This window comes from Notothenia coriiceps, unplaced genomic scaffold (genome assembly GCF_000735185.1).
Source record: "Notothenia coriiceps isolate Sejong01 unplaced genomic scaffold, NC01 NC01_scaffold00030215, whole genome shotgun sequence".
Lineage (NCBI taxonomy): Eukaryota > Metazoa > Chordata > Actinopteri > Perciformes > Nototheniidae > Notothenia > Notothenia coriiceps.
Window position 1 is genome coordinate 148,387 of NW_011362916.1, and position 15,814 is coordinate 164,200.

General features: G+C 42.5%; 1 protein-coding gene across 2 annotated transcripts in view; it reads right to left on the bottom strand.

The window, feature by feature from the left end:
- pds5b (PDS5 cohesin associated factor B) overlaps window positions 1-15,814 on the bottom strand; it is a 464,227-nt gene that overhangs the window by 2,768 nt on the left and 445,645 nt on the right. For both annotated transcript variants that reach the window (XM_010787290.1, XM_010787289.1), the window contains exons 12-27: window positions 5,126-5,239; window positions 4,837-4,918; window positions 4,696-4,744; window positions 4,370-4,509; window positions 3,728-3,843; window positions 3,514-3,619; window positions 3,261-3,421; window positions 2,998-3,121; window positions 2,508-2,666; window positions 2,270-2,338; window positions 1,902-2,038; window positions 1,614-1,737; window positions 1,182-1,386; window positions 785-899; window positions 455-587; window positions 234-353 (exon numbers count right to left, since the gene is read on the bottom strand). In XM_010787290.1, coding sequence (XP_010785592.1) covers window positions 234-353; window positions 455-587; window positions 785-899; window positions 1,182-1,386; window positions 1,614-1,737; window positions 1,902-2,038; window positions 2,270-2,338; window positions 2,508-2,666; window positions 2,998-3,121; window positions 3,261-3,421; window positions 3,514-3,619; window positions 3,728-3,843; window positions 4,370-4,509; window positions 4,696-4,744; window positions 4,837-4,918; window positions 5,126-5,239 — 1,954 coding nt within the window. The remainder of the gene's footprint in view (window positions 1-233; window positions 354-454; window positions 588-784; window positions 900-1,181; window positions 1,387-1,613; window positions 1,738-1,901; window positions 2,039-2,269; window positions 2,339-2,507; window positions 2,667-2,997; window positions 3,122-3,260; window positions 3,422-3,513; window positions 3,620-3,727; window positions 3,844-4,369; window positions 4,510-4,695; window positions 4,745-4,836; window positions 4,919-5,125; window positions 5,240-15,814) is intronic.

The window sequence follows — 15,814 nt, forward strand, 5'->3', positions numbered from 1 at the left end:
AAAGAACAAATACATCTTTTGAATCAGCACTTTTCTAAGACTTGCAATAGCTGTGACACTCAAAATGATGTACCCATCATGATCCATCATTTGAAATGTTTTGCAGACCTAATTAGCAGCTCGGCTATTGCTATTAATAAACATCAATTCAGAAGAACAATATCAAAGAAACTGCTTCGCTGGAAATAAGAGATTACATTATCTGTGAAATGCTTTTGGGTGCAGACACAAACCTTGTCGGCCTTGGTGAAGAAGGTTGAGGGCAACACGGGGTCTTTGGGAGACTCCAGGCTGTAGGTGGTGCTCTTTGACATGATGATGTTCATGGCTACGTCACACACTGTGTACAGTTTCTGTGGAGCCAAAGAGGAAAACTGTGGTTAGCTAAACGGCAGGGAATTCATATGTACTGTCCGTATATGATAAATGAAGGTGAAATGAACTCGATGTGTACCTCGTTGGTTTTGGGGTCGGTGGGGGCCTGGGCATCTTTCGTCTGTTTGATATTTTCCACCATTTTCCTAATGAAAGCGTGGCTGTTGTTCTCGTTCTTGGCCATGATAATCTCCAGGACAAACCACAGAGCCCTGATACAGAGGGGAAGTCTGAATGTCAGCAGACAGGACTTGTGGCTCCAATGTTGAAGCATTTCCTTTTAAGTTATTGGACATAAACCTTGAACTTCAAACGGAATTTATGAGTAATAACAATAATGACATAGCAGTAAGAGGTGCGTGTCCCCCAAAAATATTACTCCCCAACAGTTTTCCCATGCACGGCTTACTCTTTAATTTCTTTGAGCTGCTCGATGTCCTGTACTTTGACGTAGTCCGGGTCGTGGGCCAGCAGGTGGATGGTGTAAGGCACCACATACTCGGGCAGGAGAGAGAACAGCTTGTCTATCGGCACACACAAGGTAAACATTACAACATGACCTCATCACAAAAAGGGCTAATGATTACTGATGTGACTTATGGTAACGCAAACATATCCTTAAGTAATTCCCCCCGATCCAATGCCTTATTAAATTGCCTCTTAAACGTTAATTAGTTTATTTTTTCCCTACATTTCTAAGATACTGGTCTAAGATATATTCTGTAGAGGTTACAGATAACATACTAGAGGCCTTTTTGTAGCTGCTTGAAATCAGGCAAAGAAAATGCAAATGTCAGTTTCTTTACCGCTGATGGCAGCGTGCTGTTTGAGGTACTCTCGCCGTATGTTGATGTTTTTCACCAGGCACTGGCGAGCGTGAGCCCTCCTCTCCTTCACGGGGTCCTTGGCACACAGCGCAAACACTCCGATGTACTCCAGAGGCAGGCGCAGGCGGCACAGGCCCCGGTGGAGCTTCTGGGAAAAACACTGACGCACCTGGTAGCACTCATCCTAGAGAGCAAAGAGAGGGAGATGATTAGGAGGAGACAACATTTTGAAATGGTTTGGAGAAATGTGGGCAGAGAGCAGGGAGGTGGAGGAGGGCTGTGTGCTGGAGAGAAAATCATACCCGATTGGTAGTGCATCATTTTCCAAAACATTATATCATCTAAATCATGAAAACAAGTAAAAGTGTGTCGGCGCTTTGCGGGAAACCGGAGATGTTTGTCTGCTCTTACATTGATGACGAGCGCACACAGCTGATACTGCTCCAGCGTGATGATTTCGTGGTAGCAGGGCTCCTGGGCCAGCTTCAGCAGGGCGCACGCCGCCGCCAGCCGCAGCCTCGACATGTCGGGTTTACTACGGGAAGAGTCACGGATAGGTGAGTAAATAATACTTTGTGTGTAATTATCTCACATGCTCCTCGGGTCCACAATACCCATTAGATCCTGACACTGAGCTACGGAGGCTTAAACACACAGAAGCTTTTATATAAGAAATGTAGCATAGGCTTTGACACCTACCCCATCCTGCCCTGCTCCGTTAAGTCTCCATCACTGTGTAGAATCGCTGTCAGCATCCTCAGGGTGGAGTTCCCTGATTTGCTCTGGTTGTTCTTCACTCCCAGTAACCACCGCACCATCAGCTTTATGCCCTGGATCTGGATGGAGGTAAAAGCACATTACTTGAGTTACACAATTTCAGAATGAGGGGAAAAGTCTCCTTAATTTCATGTTTTTGATAAATAAATAAAGCTATGTTGTGTTGATATGATAATGAATTATGAGAATTCTATCTCTGAAAGTTTTGTTCATAAAAAAAAGAAGAAGACAGGAGCAGACTGCACAGATGGACAGGGTTTATGAGAGAAACAAAAAGGACCACCGCTGACCTTGGCCAGAGTCTCGGGGGACACTTCCTCGTCAGGGACCCAAAGTTTGGTGGTCTTCTTGCCCGGGATCTAGAAACATAGAAATAATTCTGTGAGACCTGTGTGCCATGATACAAACGGACACACAAACACTCATCCTTGAATACTAGAAGATCAACTGTGATTGGACAGTTTGACAGGCCCTCTCATCATGAGTCTGTTACACGAGATGAATATACTGTACATAAGATGTGTGTACCCTGTCGTTCATGAGCAGGTCCTTCACAATGAAGTTGGCGACTAGAGATTTGAGCGGTGCAGCAAACTGTTCTGGGGCCAGCTGAGCCAGGTGACCCAGGGTGGTCAGAGGAGTGATGAGCTGCTCCAGGTTAGCCGGGTCCAGGCCTTTGTGCAGAGGCTGGAGAAAAACACATACGACATGTCATTGCTTGTTCGATCCTGGGTCAGACGCATTATTTATTCAGGTTAGGGAAGTGCTTATTGTTGCTGTTTTGTGTCATGGCAGCAGCACAGACGCATCAGTATTTTATTATTTAATTTCTTGATGTACTTAAAGTGAATATTAACTCAATCACAGGGTTGTTTTTAAAAAGGAAATACACACATTTATAAATCTAATCTATTTATTTGCATGCAATGTTTAAAAAGGCCAGAGCTTCTCAAACCTATAAATAATACAACTTCTCTCTTTTTGTGTTTGAAACAGATATTAGATGGGAGTGACTCACCTCGAAGATCTGGGCGAAGTGTGTGTCTCTGTTGGTGAACATGGAGTTGATGCAGTGGATGGAATACTTGGCCTGGCGAGGGGGGCCTCTCTTGGCTTTGGCCTGCAGTACTGGCAGCAGAACACTTGGGGGAGCAGGAAAGGAAACACCGTTAGAAACCACAGAGAGTATTATCAGGAGTCAGGAACAGTGCAGCGAGTTCAAAGACAACCGTAGAGATTTCATATGTCGGTGCTGTAAGGGACAGTATGAATGAAACGTACGATTTGATGTGAGGGAAACTCTCTTCCATCTTGCTGCCCGTGTTCTTGAAGATCTGCAGCGCAGCCTCTGCGACTTTCTCGTCGTCCATCTTGAGACAACCTAACAGAGACTCAAAGGTCTCTGCAGAGTGGAAGGACACCGGGTGAGTGAACGACAGCACCTGAGAGGGAAAGCAGAAGACAGAGTGTCATCGTTAGAAATGTTTTTGTTTTTTTTATTAACTGCAAAGGAGTGCCAGCTGACGGTTTTTACCTTGAGTAGCTCCAGTCCTGCTCTGATGGCCTCTTCAGTGAGGACGCCCTCCTCCTCATCGTCAGCTGTTCCATCTATAGATTTGTTAACCTGTTTTATCAAAGCACTGACAGATAATGGAAGAAAAAGGTCAAATATTGCACTATTAAATGTAATGTCACAGGCATATTAGTAATATCAGATCTTTATAATGATGTGGTGGCTTGAAGTTTACCTGATGGATTCTGTGTCGATGTGTACAGGAGCAATTCTCTCCAGCAGGAACTTGACCATTTCCAGGAATGGATTGCTGGGCTGTTTGGGGCTGCCAAGCTTTTTAGTGATGTCTCGCTGAAAAGGGGACAAAAAATGATTAAAATAAAAATACTAAATAATCACATTGTAATGTAGAACAACTGATATCCCTCCTACTCACAGGTGTCATGTTTTAGACTCAGAATCTGCCCATCTCACATAACAATCAAACTATAGGCAGTTCAATTGATACTTTAACCGTTTGTCTGCTTTAAATATGTAGCCCCTTTTCAGAATTGGCAATCCTACTGGGCTCAGCCTCTTATAACGTAAAAGTATTATTTTCAACACATCACAAGTTGTTCCTGATTGTCGCAAGATCACAGCAAAGCAGCGCCAGATAAAAATCTCCATTGCTCACCTTTTTTCCTTCTTATTCCATCCTCTTATATACAAACTGAATTTATTAAACTAGCTAAATAGATACATTAGAAAGACTTCGAAAGATGTATTCACACTATAACTTTAAGGGTACTTTTTCAATCTTAGAACAAAGCCAGTTGCGGGATGAAAGCATTTCACTTAGAGGACACTGCACTTGGACAGAAATGTGAACACTCACCACGCAGACTTCAGCTTGCTTGCAGGAGCACGAGGGGCTGACCAAGGTTTCCAACTGATCTCTGATTCGCTCGTCATCATCCAGGACCTGAGCCAGCTTCTTCACAAAGTCCTGAGCTTTGCCTGGGTCCGGAAGGTTCTCTATAGACACACAGATTTAAAAGCTGATGACTACATTTGAAACAAGGACGGTAAGGTCATCCTGTTTCAGCAATTTCATTAGAAGTGTCGTTCTTTGTTTCAGTATTTCAGCGATGCCAAGTGGAAACATCCTCAGTCAGTATTTAAAACAAGATGTACTCATTTAACGATTGTGAAATCTCTTACTTGTGATCACCATGACTTTGGAAAATACGGCCTTGCTCGATGCGTCAGACTACGAACAGATAAAGAGAACAATAGATTAGAAAGAAGCGACGAGGCTGAATTAACCATGAGCGTTTGGAAGTGTGCTTCAGTAAGAGTTACCTTGGGCTTTTTGACCAAATCCAGCAGGTCTTTGACATTGTTTCTCAGAAGATTCTGGCACTTCCACATCTCATTCAAAGCTCTGCGGAGCACAGATGGACACAAATGATGAGAAAAGGAAATAATACAATAGGAAAATAAAGGCCTTCTTCCTTGCCATTTAAATCCAAGCTGTTATTTTTCTCGGATCATCACAATCACCTTTTGGTCTTTAAAAAAGCAAACACCAATTGACAAGGCAAGTGACATTTTGCCCCTGTCTTGATCCGAGGTGTGAGAAAAGACTTACTTGACAGCATTTGTGTCCAGGGTGGCATACAGGTAGTAGAGACACTTCATCCTCTCAGTGGTCTCCAGGTTGTGAGGAACCATGTACTGTGCAAAGACCCGCTCTACCAGCAACCTGTGCACACGGGAGGAACATATAGAGGCTAAGTTTACATTGAAATAATGAATAACCTGGAAAATAGGATATTTTTCCATATTAAAAAGGGTTTGAGCTGAGAGTCATTAAGCTACCATTAAATTGTAAAATAGGATTATCTACACCAAGGGATGAAATTAAAGCGGTTTGAGATTAAGGGCTGTAGAACATTTGTGAATTCCCTAAAAAAAATTACATGAAGCAAAGAATAATATTAGTATTTATAGGTTCCCTAATAATGTGTATGCATCAATAAGACTATAGTCCAGTAAAAAAAAAAAATCTTTAAAAAAAAAAAAAGTAGATGACTTTTTAACATTATACTCAAAGGGCCAGTAAATATCGTTCCCGGGGCCGGATTTGGCCCGCGGGCCGCCAATTGATTAGCCCTGATAGCAGGGCTAATCAATTGGCGGCCCGCGGGCCAAATCCGGCCCCGGGAACGATATTTACTGGCCCTTTGAGTATAATGTTAAAAAGTCATCTACTTTTTTTTNTACCGTTCACATACACATGTGAAACACTCTCACACACACAACTAAAACCAAAATAATTTACAAACATATGTAAAAATCTCTCATATACACATATGAAACGCTCGCACACACATGAAATGTGTATGTGAACGGCATTTCTGAATAATGTCCATAGCGGCCCCTCATACTTGTAGTCCTATTCAAAATTGTTCGCTGAGTCAAAAGTGTCATGAGAATTTCACTTGCGTTGCATTTTACAGTGAAATAATGTTCTCTTTTTCTCTAAAGACATATCTGATGACTGACCTTTACTACGCGGTTTGAAAACAATAAAAACATTAAAAGAAATCATTTGAGACTCATATTTTTCTTTATGCAAGCAGTCAAAGTTTATATTGATAGGATTAAACATTTTTGAAGGTTTTGTCTCTACGCTTCTTGGTATTTAGCCTTATTTTAAGAATATTTTAATAGCACCAAATGCTGAATTTAAGTAGATTTTTCTACATTTTAAGAAAATAATTCTTAAATCTTATCTTTATCTAGACAAATGTACCTGTTTAAAGTGAAGCTGCACTGGATTTAAGATATGTTGCCTAACATAAAATAGAATTTTGGGACAAAAGCAGTAGAATATGCTGAATTCAAGCACATTTTCCTTATAAGATTATAATTGTTAAAGATATTCCTTGCTTCAATTCAAATTTACTTAATTTTGGTTTAAAAACACTTGTTTTAAGATATCTGTAGATCTTTTTAGGCTAGATTTATTTACTTGTTTTAAGAAGGTCTTGGCAAGGGAATTATTCTTGTTCTGTTGGCAGATAATTTTTCTTATTTTAAGTAATATATTACTCATTTTACTATTTATTTTTCTTGTTTTTTGAGGCTTAGTTTTTGCAGTGTAGTGTGTGTTTACAAGTTTGGACCACTTCATTCAGTACAGTATTGATGTTGCACTTGTTAATGGTCTGTTAAGATGTAGACCTATACGCAGAGTACTCATTGGTGAAAAACATTCACTTTTTTAATGTGTTACAGTATGCTTAGAAAAGTTGAATATTTTAATGTAAGTTTTACATTTTTATTTAGATGATGGTTGAATCAATATTGATTCCTAACACTGATTCAATATAAAATCAACTAAAATGTATATGTAGATTCCCATTTTGATGATGGTTGAATCAATATTGATTCCTATCAATATTGATTCCTAACACTGATTCAATATAAAATCAACTACAATTTACATGTAGATTCCCATTTGGATGATGGTTGAATCAATGTTGATTCCTAAAATTGATTCAATGTAAAATCAACCAAAAATGTGCATGTAGATTCCTATTTAGATGATGGTTGAATCAACATTGATAGTGACAGTTACAGTATGGTTGAAAGTCCAACGTTTATTCAACATTAAAACAATTTGCGCTTTCTGTTTAATTTCAATGTCCGGGTTTCAACATGGATTCAATATTTCTGCCTAACCATATTTCAACATTGATTCACTCATATTTTGCTATCTGGGAATGGATTGGTATTTTAGACATGAGCCAGAAACCTGAGTTTTAGAATCAGTAATATTGATTCTCCTAATACCAGTTTATGAGTAGGCTACTGTTAGTGTAGCGTGTACAGAATGATTTCACACTGGCCCAAATTGTGAATCTCATTATCCTAATCAAAATAAACAAAAATTAAATAAAATGAAAATAAAAGATTACACCACACGTCATAATATAAACTCAAACACTTTATACAGATACTCTCTACATAGCATAACACCATATTTAATTTTTAACTGGCCTAATACTAATATGAGCGATGGGGGATCTATTGTGAGGGCTCATTATCAAGGCTACCCCCATGCGGGGCTACTACTACAACCATAGCAGCTGTCAACCGAGCATTAGCTGCTAACTGGCTAACAAACAGACAAACACAGTTAAAATAATGAACAATTAAATAACCTTGCACAGCACCACACAATTTCATAAACATTCATAGGAGAGGATATCTATATAATGTAACATCCCTTGCTTACCTTCAACATGAAAAATAATACTTCAGGTTCACTGTCGAAATATAGCGTTTTCATTATCAGGCACACTCACGTAAGACTTCCCTATCATTGTTTCTTCAAAATACAGTGCTCACTGCTCGTGTAGCAACACTGACACCTACTGGCGATTCTTTTGAACTACTTTACTGGAAAAAATAGTATCTTGACATCTTGGATTTTATTCTGTACAACTGTTTGTGCCACATTAGCATGGAGTATGCTAACGTTGAAGTGTGTAGCATCACTCGAGGTTGATTTTAGCATTCTCATTATATAATAGGTAAGCATTTGAGTTATAGGAATACTATTGTGGGATGATCCCCATATTGCTCTCACTCTTCTATGTGCAGCTATAACCATTCCCATCTGTTGATGCAGCGAATAAACTAGCTAAATTTGACAGCTAGCTGTAGCTGCATAAGCATAATGTTTAATTCTGCCAACAGCATGCTCCAGTGACATGAACCTAACCAACACACTGATCCTTTCCACTTGAGTCTTACTTTTGTGATGTGGAGCTACAAACATTCGGCAAGAAGTGCACACGGAGGAAAAACTCTATAACAGTCCTAATGAGTCCAGACAGCTCTTCTAGAGCCAGAATGAACTCCAGCTTTAATTCAGGGGCAGCAATTATCACATTTTGCTTAAAACCCTCGACACACACGAGTGGTTCTCGACCTCGAGGCCTGGATCTTCAGGGGCTCATTACAAACATTTTGGAAGTGGCAATAAGACTGAGGCGACACAAAAAACATGAATGCTATACAATTTATCTTAATTGTTTTTTGACAGGGCATATGCAAAATACATATTGCTAAAAGCAGTTCTAATATCAGGGCCAAGGTTGGGGGATATACAGTATATGACGCACAATGTAGTACAAAATGAAATATATTAGAAATATAAGTAAAGTGGACATCATTTGCTAATTTTCAGGTATATTTTTGTATTTTGTGCCCCTTCTGTGACATGTTTTGATACTTTAATGTTAAAAAAAACTCTTTATTTTTCTCATACTGCCCTGCTCTTTTCACCCTCTGTCTAAAACCAGAGCCCAGTCTGCTCTGATTGGTTAGCTGGCCGGCTCTGTTGTGATTGGTCAACGGCTCAGATATGTCCCGCCCCTTGGCCTATCACGTACAGTGTTGGAGTGCTGGCCAATGGAAACACAACTGTTACATAGTGATGTCACTATGTCACAGAGGTAAACAAATGAGTCCAATGGAGGTGTTTCAGGCAGTGGGGGGGGGGGTGTTTGGGAGAGAAAACAAAAGGTACTTACGTACCCCAGCTCTCAGAGTAACATGAAGTTGAGAATGTCTCACTATTGGGATGCGCCTCAACGCGTATTCAAACAGAAGCGTCAATCTTCATTACGCCTAATTCCTATTGGCTGTGATCTTGACTCTACGTCAGGGAATCCACCCACCCTATAAGTAGCTTGCGCGACAAACGCAGCGTCATTCCAATAATAGCAACCTCTTCTCGCTTCTCCTTAGCAAGAAGGGCCGTCTGGTGAGATAATCCACTTCATGTTACTCTGATAACTGGGGTTACGTAAGTAACCTATAGTCTCATTCATAACACTCCGTTTCGAGTCTCCACTAGGGATATGAAACTCTCCTATTGCTTTTCTGTTATATCATGCCTTATTCTCGTAAAATCACCAAAAATCAATCCAGAATCTAACAGGTTAGTAACTCCTGGTTCTATTATCTCACGGAGCTCAGCACTGCGCGGGCAAGCTCGATATGCTCTCACTTCTTTTCTGCTGACAGGTCGGGCTGTAAAGGGCACCGAATTCTATTGTGTTTGTAGGCCCAGGGAAACTATCTATCTTGTGTTCTGGGACTAAACATGTTCTTTTCGTGTATTATTCTTGTTAAACCCAGATCGACAGGTTTTTACGAGGACATTCGTCTGTGTAATAGTTCTCTTGCTCCGTACTGTGCAAAGCAAGCCAGTCGTTTCTTCTATTATATTGTCCAGCATACCCTGTTTCTTATACGGGCTTATCGCGGCTTCCTTGTTACAATCGTACAAATACATCTCGAAGACAGATTCCGTAAGGGGTTAAGGAACTCGTATCTTCGTAATCTAGATTCACTCTCTGAAAAGGCGTTAACCTCAGTATATTTCCTGTGTTTTTGTTGGTTGGGAATTATCTGGATGTGGAAATAACGCAGTCTTTCAGGTCGACTGATGTGAACCAGTACGTTGACGCCACGAGACGCCAACAGAGATTGTGTAGCTGAGCATTCGAATTTAATATCTTGAGATATTTTGTTCAGAGCTCTCAAATCTAGTAATTAGGCCGAATCCGTTTCCTCCCCGTTTGGAACGAGAAATACTTGGAGATAAAAAGCCGCTCTGACTCTGTTCGGCGGGTATTATCGATATAGGCCTTCTTTGTTAGAGCGAGAAAATCTCTTGCTCCAGAATTATGGGGCCGACTCTCCCCCGGGTTTGTTAATACAGAATGCCCGAGAAAGCGAGGGGGGTGACAGCGAATTGGAGCCTGTAGCCCCGTGTTACTGTCTTGAAAGCAAAGCAGAATCTGTTGAGCATCTTCCACCTTTTGCTCCCTTAAAGCGAGCGGAGATGTCACCAGACCCGAGCGTCGGATGGGCGGGCCCCATGGGCCGGGCCCCCGCCCATCCAGGATTTGGGCCCGCTGTTTTAATCAGGCTGAATACAACATTTTAATGTTTATTATTATGTTCAGTGGCTGCGCCAGGGTATACTGGGTAGGCTACAGCCATACCAACAAAAATGGCTTACCCCATGAAAAATGATTTTAAAGTAAGCAAACTAAAAGGTCCGCCAAACTCGCGGAGTAAATTGCACAGACAAGCAGTTAGTAAGATTGATTTCAGCAGTCACTTGTCTGGAAATACCGAAGATTAGAAACGGGTTTGGAATTTTTATCAACATTAGTGATCGTCTTCCAATAGAAAATCGTTGATAATGTCTTCTGGCCAATCAGAATCAAGATAACGACGTGGGTGTTTTACCAGGAGTCCGACGGAGAATAACTTTTGCTGTAGTAAAATCTCTATTAGGCTACATCGATTACAACTTACGTTGTTGATAGAAATCACACGTAAATGAAATAAGACCCCCACGGTTTGATGATGATAGGTGTGTGGGCTGTCTTTCATTTTACACACAGAAACAAACCCTAGAAGACATCAGTTACGTTACCAACGAGCTAGCCAAGCCAGCCAGGGACAGGGAAGGCTGGCAAATCAATTATATTCTCATAAGACCTCTCCGGGCCTCTCATCAAACTTCGCTGCTCTGTGCGCAAAGCAGAAACGCTGCACATGCTCTCTGCCTCACTATATACTCCTCCTCTCTCTCTCTCTCTCTCTCCTCTCTCTCCCTTTCTCTCCATCGCTCAAACCTTACTCCACCTCTCCACCCTGGTGTGCGCTCAAAAGTTTGCACCTGAGTGCTTGCCCAAGGGTGGCCACAGCCGTTACAATGTGCCACAAAACCAACTAATGTTATGTAGCCTATAATAAGACCGTCAACAGCCTTATGGCAACCTAAACCCCTCGTTTCCGTAACAAACAATTCACGAGCGCCTCCCCCCCGTGACAATTCAGATTTCCCGGAAATGTTAAGCTTTCGGGGTGGGCCCCACCCTGGCTAAATCAATATGCCCGCCAGAGACGTATGTCTGCCGTCGGCGGTCTGGATGTTTATCTGTCGTTTTTCTGCCCTTGTGTTCTGTTGTTGTTATGGCTTACCTCTAGTGTCTGAACACTGGTGGGCTACCCCAGGGTTGACAAACCCCGGCCGAACTGCGCATGCTTCTATGTCTTGTGGCTGCCCTTCACAATCCCGTCTAATGTCCGTCCTTTTGGAGAGGCTGTAGCCGCCTCTCAAAAGACGGCGTAGAAGACAGACTGTTTATGTTTTATTGTTATTTCTTTTCATTTTGATTGACTGCGCCTTGCTTCCAGCCTGGAAACGACAGTGGAAAAGATTTATTAGGAAACGGAATAATGGATGACATGTGTTTGTGTGACTTAAACAGGCCAGCGGAACTTGCTGTCTTTTGATGTTAAGTCCATTCCCTTATTGCGCTGAACTTGAGGATGACGTTCTGGCATCACTCGAGGCCGGCGGGAAGATTGGGGGCATGGTGGCACCCTGAAAACACATGACCAATCTAGACACTGGAAACGTGGTTTTTTCTGGAGCCTGGGGAACAGGCGAACTTCCGCATCTCTCGCTCGAGGAGAGGAGGCTGTCAGGCCGCCCGCCTTCTTCTTCCTCGCCTGGTGCTGAATAACATGGATCGCTGTGCTCTGAGCGGCAGCTGCCGAACCGGAAGATCTTCTTGGCCAGCCTCATCCTCGGCCTCGTACCTGGGCTGGCGGACCCGGGACGGGCTGTGGTCTATGCGCTTCGGTATCTTGAACCGGGGCAGGACGGTGAGGCAGCTTTGAGTGAAGCCGTCTGCCGCGCGACAGTTGAAGGGGCGGCTGGGACCCTTCGGGGGAGACAGAGCTGGAGAGCCTCGTTCTTCCTCTTTTTTGATTCGCATCTCAGCTGCCCCATCGAAGCATAGACGGAGCCAAATATGCCCTCGGGAACAATAGGCATGCTTCCAGAACGCTCTCTTTTTCCCGTTGGAAGGCTTCTATCAGGGTGAGCCACCTGGCCTCTCTCCTCGCCCTACCACCATAATTTCCAGGTGCTTTGCCCCTTGCTTGGACTGCACAGCTGCTGCACACGGAGGCAAATGTCCGGGATCGCTGCCCGATCTCGTCCCATACGCAGGCTCAGGGTTTGCTCGACAAGTCTTCGCAGAGCTCCGCCTGGCTAGCGGTCAGCAGCGAGGAGAAATTGGAGTGCCCTGGCGGACAAAGCTGCGGCTTTATAGGCCCGTTCGTCATCGCTGACTAAAACGGTCTGCTTTTGCGGTAGCGTGGGTTCTCTCGGTGTCGAAGCCAGCCTCGGTTGGATGGTGGGAGCTCACCAGCGGTTCCATGGGCGGCATGCGGAGCAGGCCGAGCCTCTCCATACCTTTCACAAGTCCAGGGAGGAGGCACCCTGGATTGCCGCCCCACCGACCCAGGCCTGACACGTCGCGGGCTCCGTTCAGCGCTGCCGACTGTTATTGAGCCTCCAGCCTGACACAGCGCATGGCTCAATCTCTGCGGCGACGCCACCATGTCTTGATTGCCGGCCGGCGAATCAGCGATCATGAGGGGGTCCTGTCCCGACAAGCTAGCTTGGCGTGCTCTTAATGGTTAAGCGGGCACAATGCCGCACAAGCCGGGTTATCGATAGCCTCCGGGCGTGTTCCAGCCCGAGGCAGGACGAGCAGGGACCTGGTGTGAGTCTGTGCCTGAGATCTTAAACCGCAGCCGCATAGCCGAGCCTCCGAGTCCCTGACTCTCTGGTGTGAGGGAGAGAANGACAAAACCTTCAAAAATCTTTAATCCTATCAATATAAACTTTGACTGCTTGCATAAAGAAAAATATGAGTCTCAAATGATTTCTTTTAATGTTTTTATTGTTTTCAAACAGCGTAGTAAAGGTCAGTCATCAGATATGTCTTTAGAGAAAAAGAGAACATTATTTCACTGTAAAATGCAACGCAAGTGAAATTCTCATGACACTTTTGACTCAGCGAACAATTTTGAATAGGAATACAAGTATGAGGGGCCGCTATGGACATTATTCAGAAATACCGTTCACATACACATGTGAAACACTCTACACACAACTAAAACCAACATAATTTACAAACATATGTAAAAATCTCTCATATACACATATGAAACGCTCTCACACACACATGAAATCCAAAGTTATTCACATATACAGTACATGTCAAACGCACTCATATACACATGTGATACGCACTCACACACACACACCTGAAACGCTCTCCCACAGATATGGGATACTGTGTTTTATATGTGTGTGTGAGAGCGTTTCAGGTGTGTGTGAGAGCGTTTCAGGTGTGTGTGAGAGCGTTTCACATGTGTATATGAGTGCGTTTGACATGTATATGTGAATGACTTTGGATTTCATGTGTGTGGGAGCGTTTCATATGTGTATATGAGAGATTTTTACATATGTTTGTAAATTATGTTGGTTTTAGTTGTGTGTGTGAGAGTGTTTCACATGTGTATGTGAACGGTATTTCTGAATAATGTCCCTAGCGGCCCCTCATATATATATATATAAGTGCCCTAATCACTAATCACTGGAACTTGTTCCAGTCGGCCATAGCCTTTTTGTATGAAGTAGTCATGTCGCAGTTGTGAATGGCGTCCAAGAGGACTTCTGTCTACACCACAGACAGAAGTGTTGCAATGCACTTAGGATAGGTGAGGTGAAAGGTGTAATAACATGCCATGAGATACATCACGCTTTCATGAATGTCTTTTTTTGGGAAGGTGAGCATGGGCATGGTTCCAATGGCCAGTATACAGTTGGTTTCGCAGATGATGACAACAGGGCTGGAGAGTGGTCGTGTCTGAAGAAAGGTGTTGGGGTCTTCTGCAGACTGACACAAAAACAGACAAAGAAATCATCACAAAAAGCCAAACAAATATGATCACAACATTGTCAAGGTCGAGGAGTCTTTCTCCGGATCCTTCAATTTTCGAAATCTCGTATAACTCTGCAGGTGACTCACTCTGACTACTTAAGTTGGCGTTAGGTTTGGAACTAGAACCTCTCTAGTGGTGGTTAGAGCTACGTGGGCGGCCTCCGACTTGTAATACACCATTCAATGTTTTAACGACTTACGAGTGGTATCAAAGTAATAGAAGTCTAGTTATCATAACATATAACCAAGTATTCGATAATGTTAGATACCAAAGACTACTCCAAATGACCGTACTTTCTCGTGGCGAGCTCATGTCTTGTTGTTTCGTCGTATGCGTAATTTGACTGGAGTTTTCTCCAAACTTCAAGTTGCAGTCTTTCCGTCGAGTCATCAGCCACAAGTTGAGCAAAACAACACGACAGTCTGTCTTTGACTCTCATGTGTCTGGTCCTCTCTGTCGATATGGCTTTGAGGATCTTCAGCTACATATGCTGTTCCGAGGTCTGGTTTGTTCTACCTACACGTCCTGAGCTTTAGTTCGCGTCTTTCCGTAAGTAACTGAGACTACAATCGTTTCCTCGTCCTGTCCGGAGGTTTCTAAGAATTTCGAATAGGAACGGACTACGTACGTTCGGTTACAAAAGCAAATACATGTGTTGATACGCAAGGGATTAAGCCAATTGCAATCTGGTTAAACTTACTCTTTACCATACTGTTAATTTTGTCTAGACAGAGTAATAAGTATTTATTTACTGAGTTATACGACTTAACTTATGTGTATAAATAAGACTTATCTATATATATTTTCGGGAGGTGAATAAATTTTTCTTGTTTAAAGTGTTTACAACGAAGACTATGTGTGTTGTAATAAAACAATCATATAACCAGGTGTTATGCATAAATTTTTATCACACACGTAGTCTGTATGCATAAAGATACACGTGACATTATAAAAAACAATTCACTGGTAAAGTTAGTGTAATATGTGTATACTTAGAAAAAAAACCTTTAAGTTAATTACTCTGCTTAATGATTCGGAACCTTACATCTAAACTTTCAAAAGAGGATATATATAAAAGAGAGAGCGCACAGAATCATTACCTACCTTGATGCCGCCCAGGAGTTAGTTCCGTTGAGGGTGAAGAATTACCTTGAATCTGGGCCACCCCTGGAAAACACTCTCCGTGTCAAAAATACCTCAAAAGTTTGTTGTCTCCAGTTTCCAATAATGAGCTGTACAGACAAATAATTGACTTATGTCCTGCCTTCTTTGGAAAAAAAAAGTTGTCATTTGTGAGTTAACGGTACTACTTCCGAAATGGTCTCTACAAGGGTAGTGGATACCGGGGTGGGTTCTTCAATTCCGTACGTTCACTCCGACACGAGGTGCAGGAACTCCATTCTTGTAAATATTCTTACAAAGAGGTACAGCT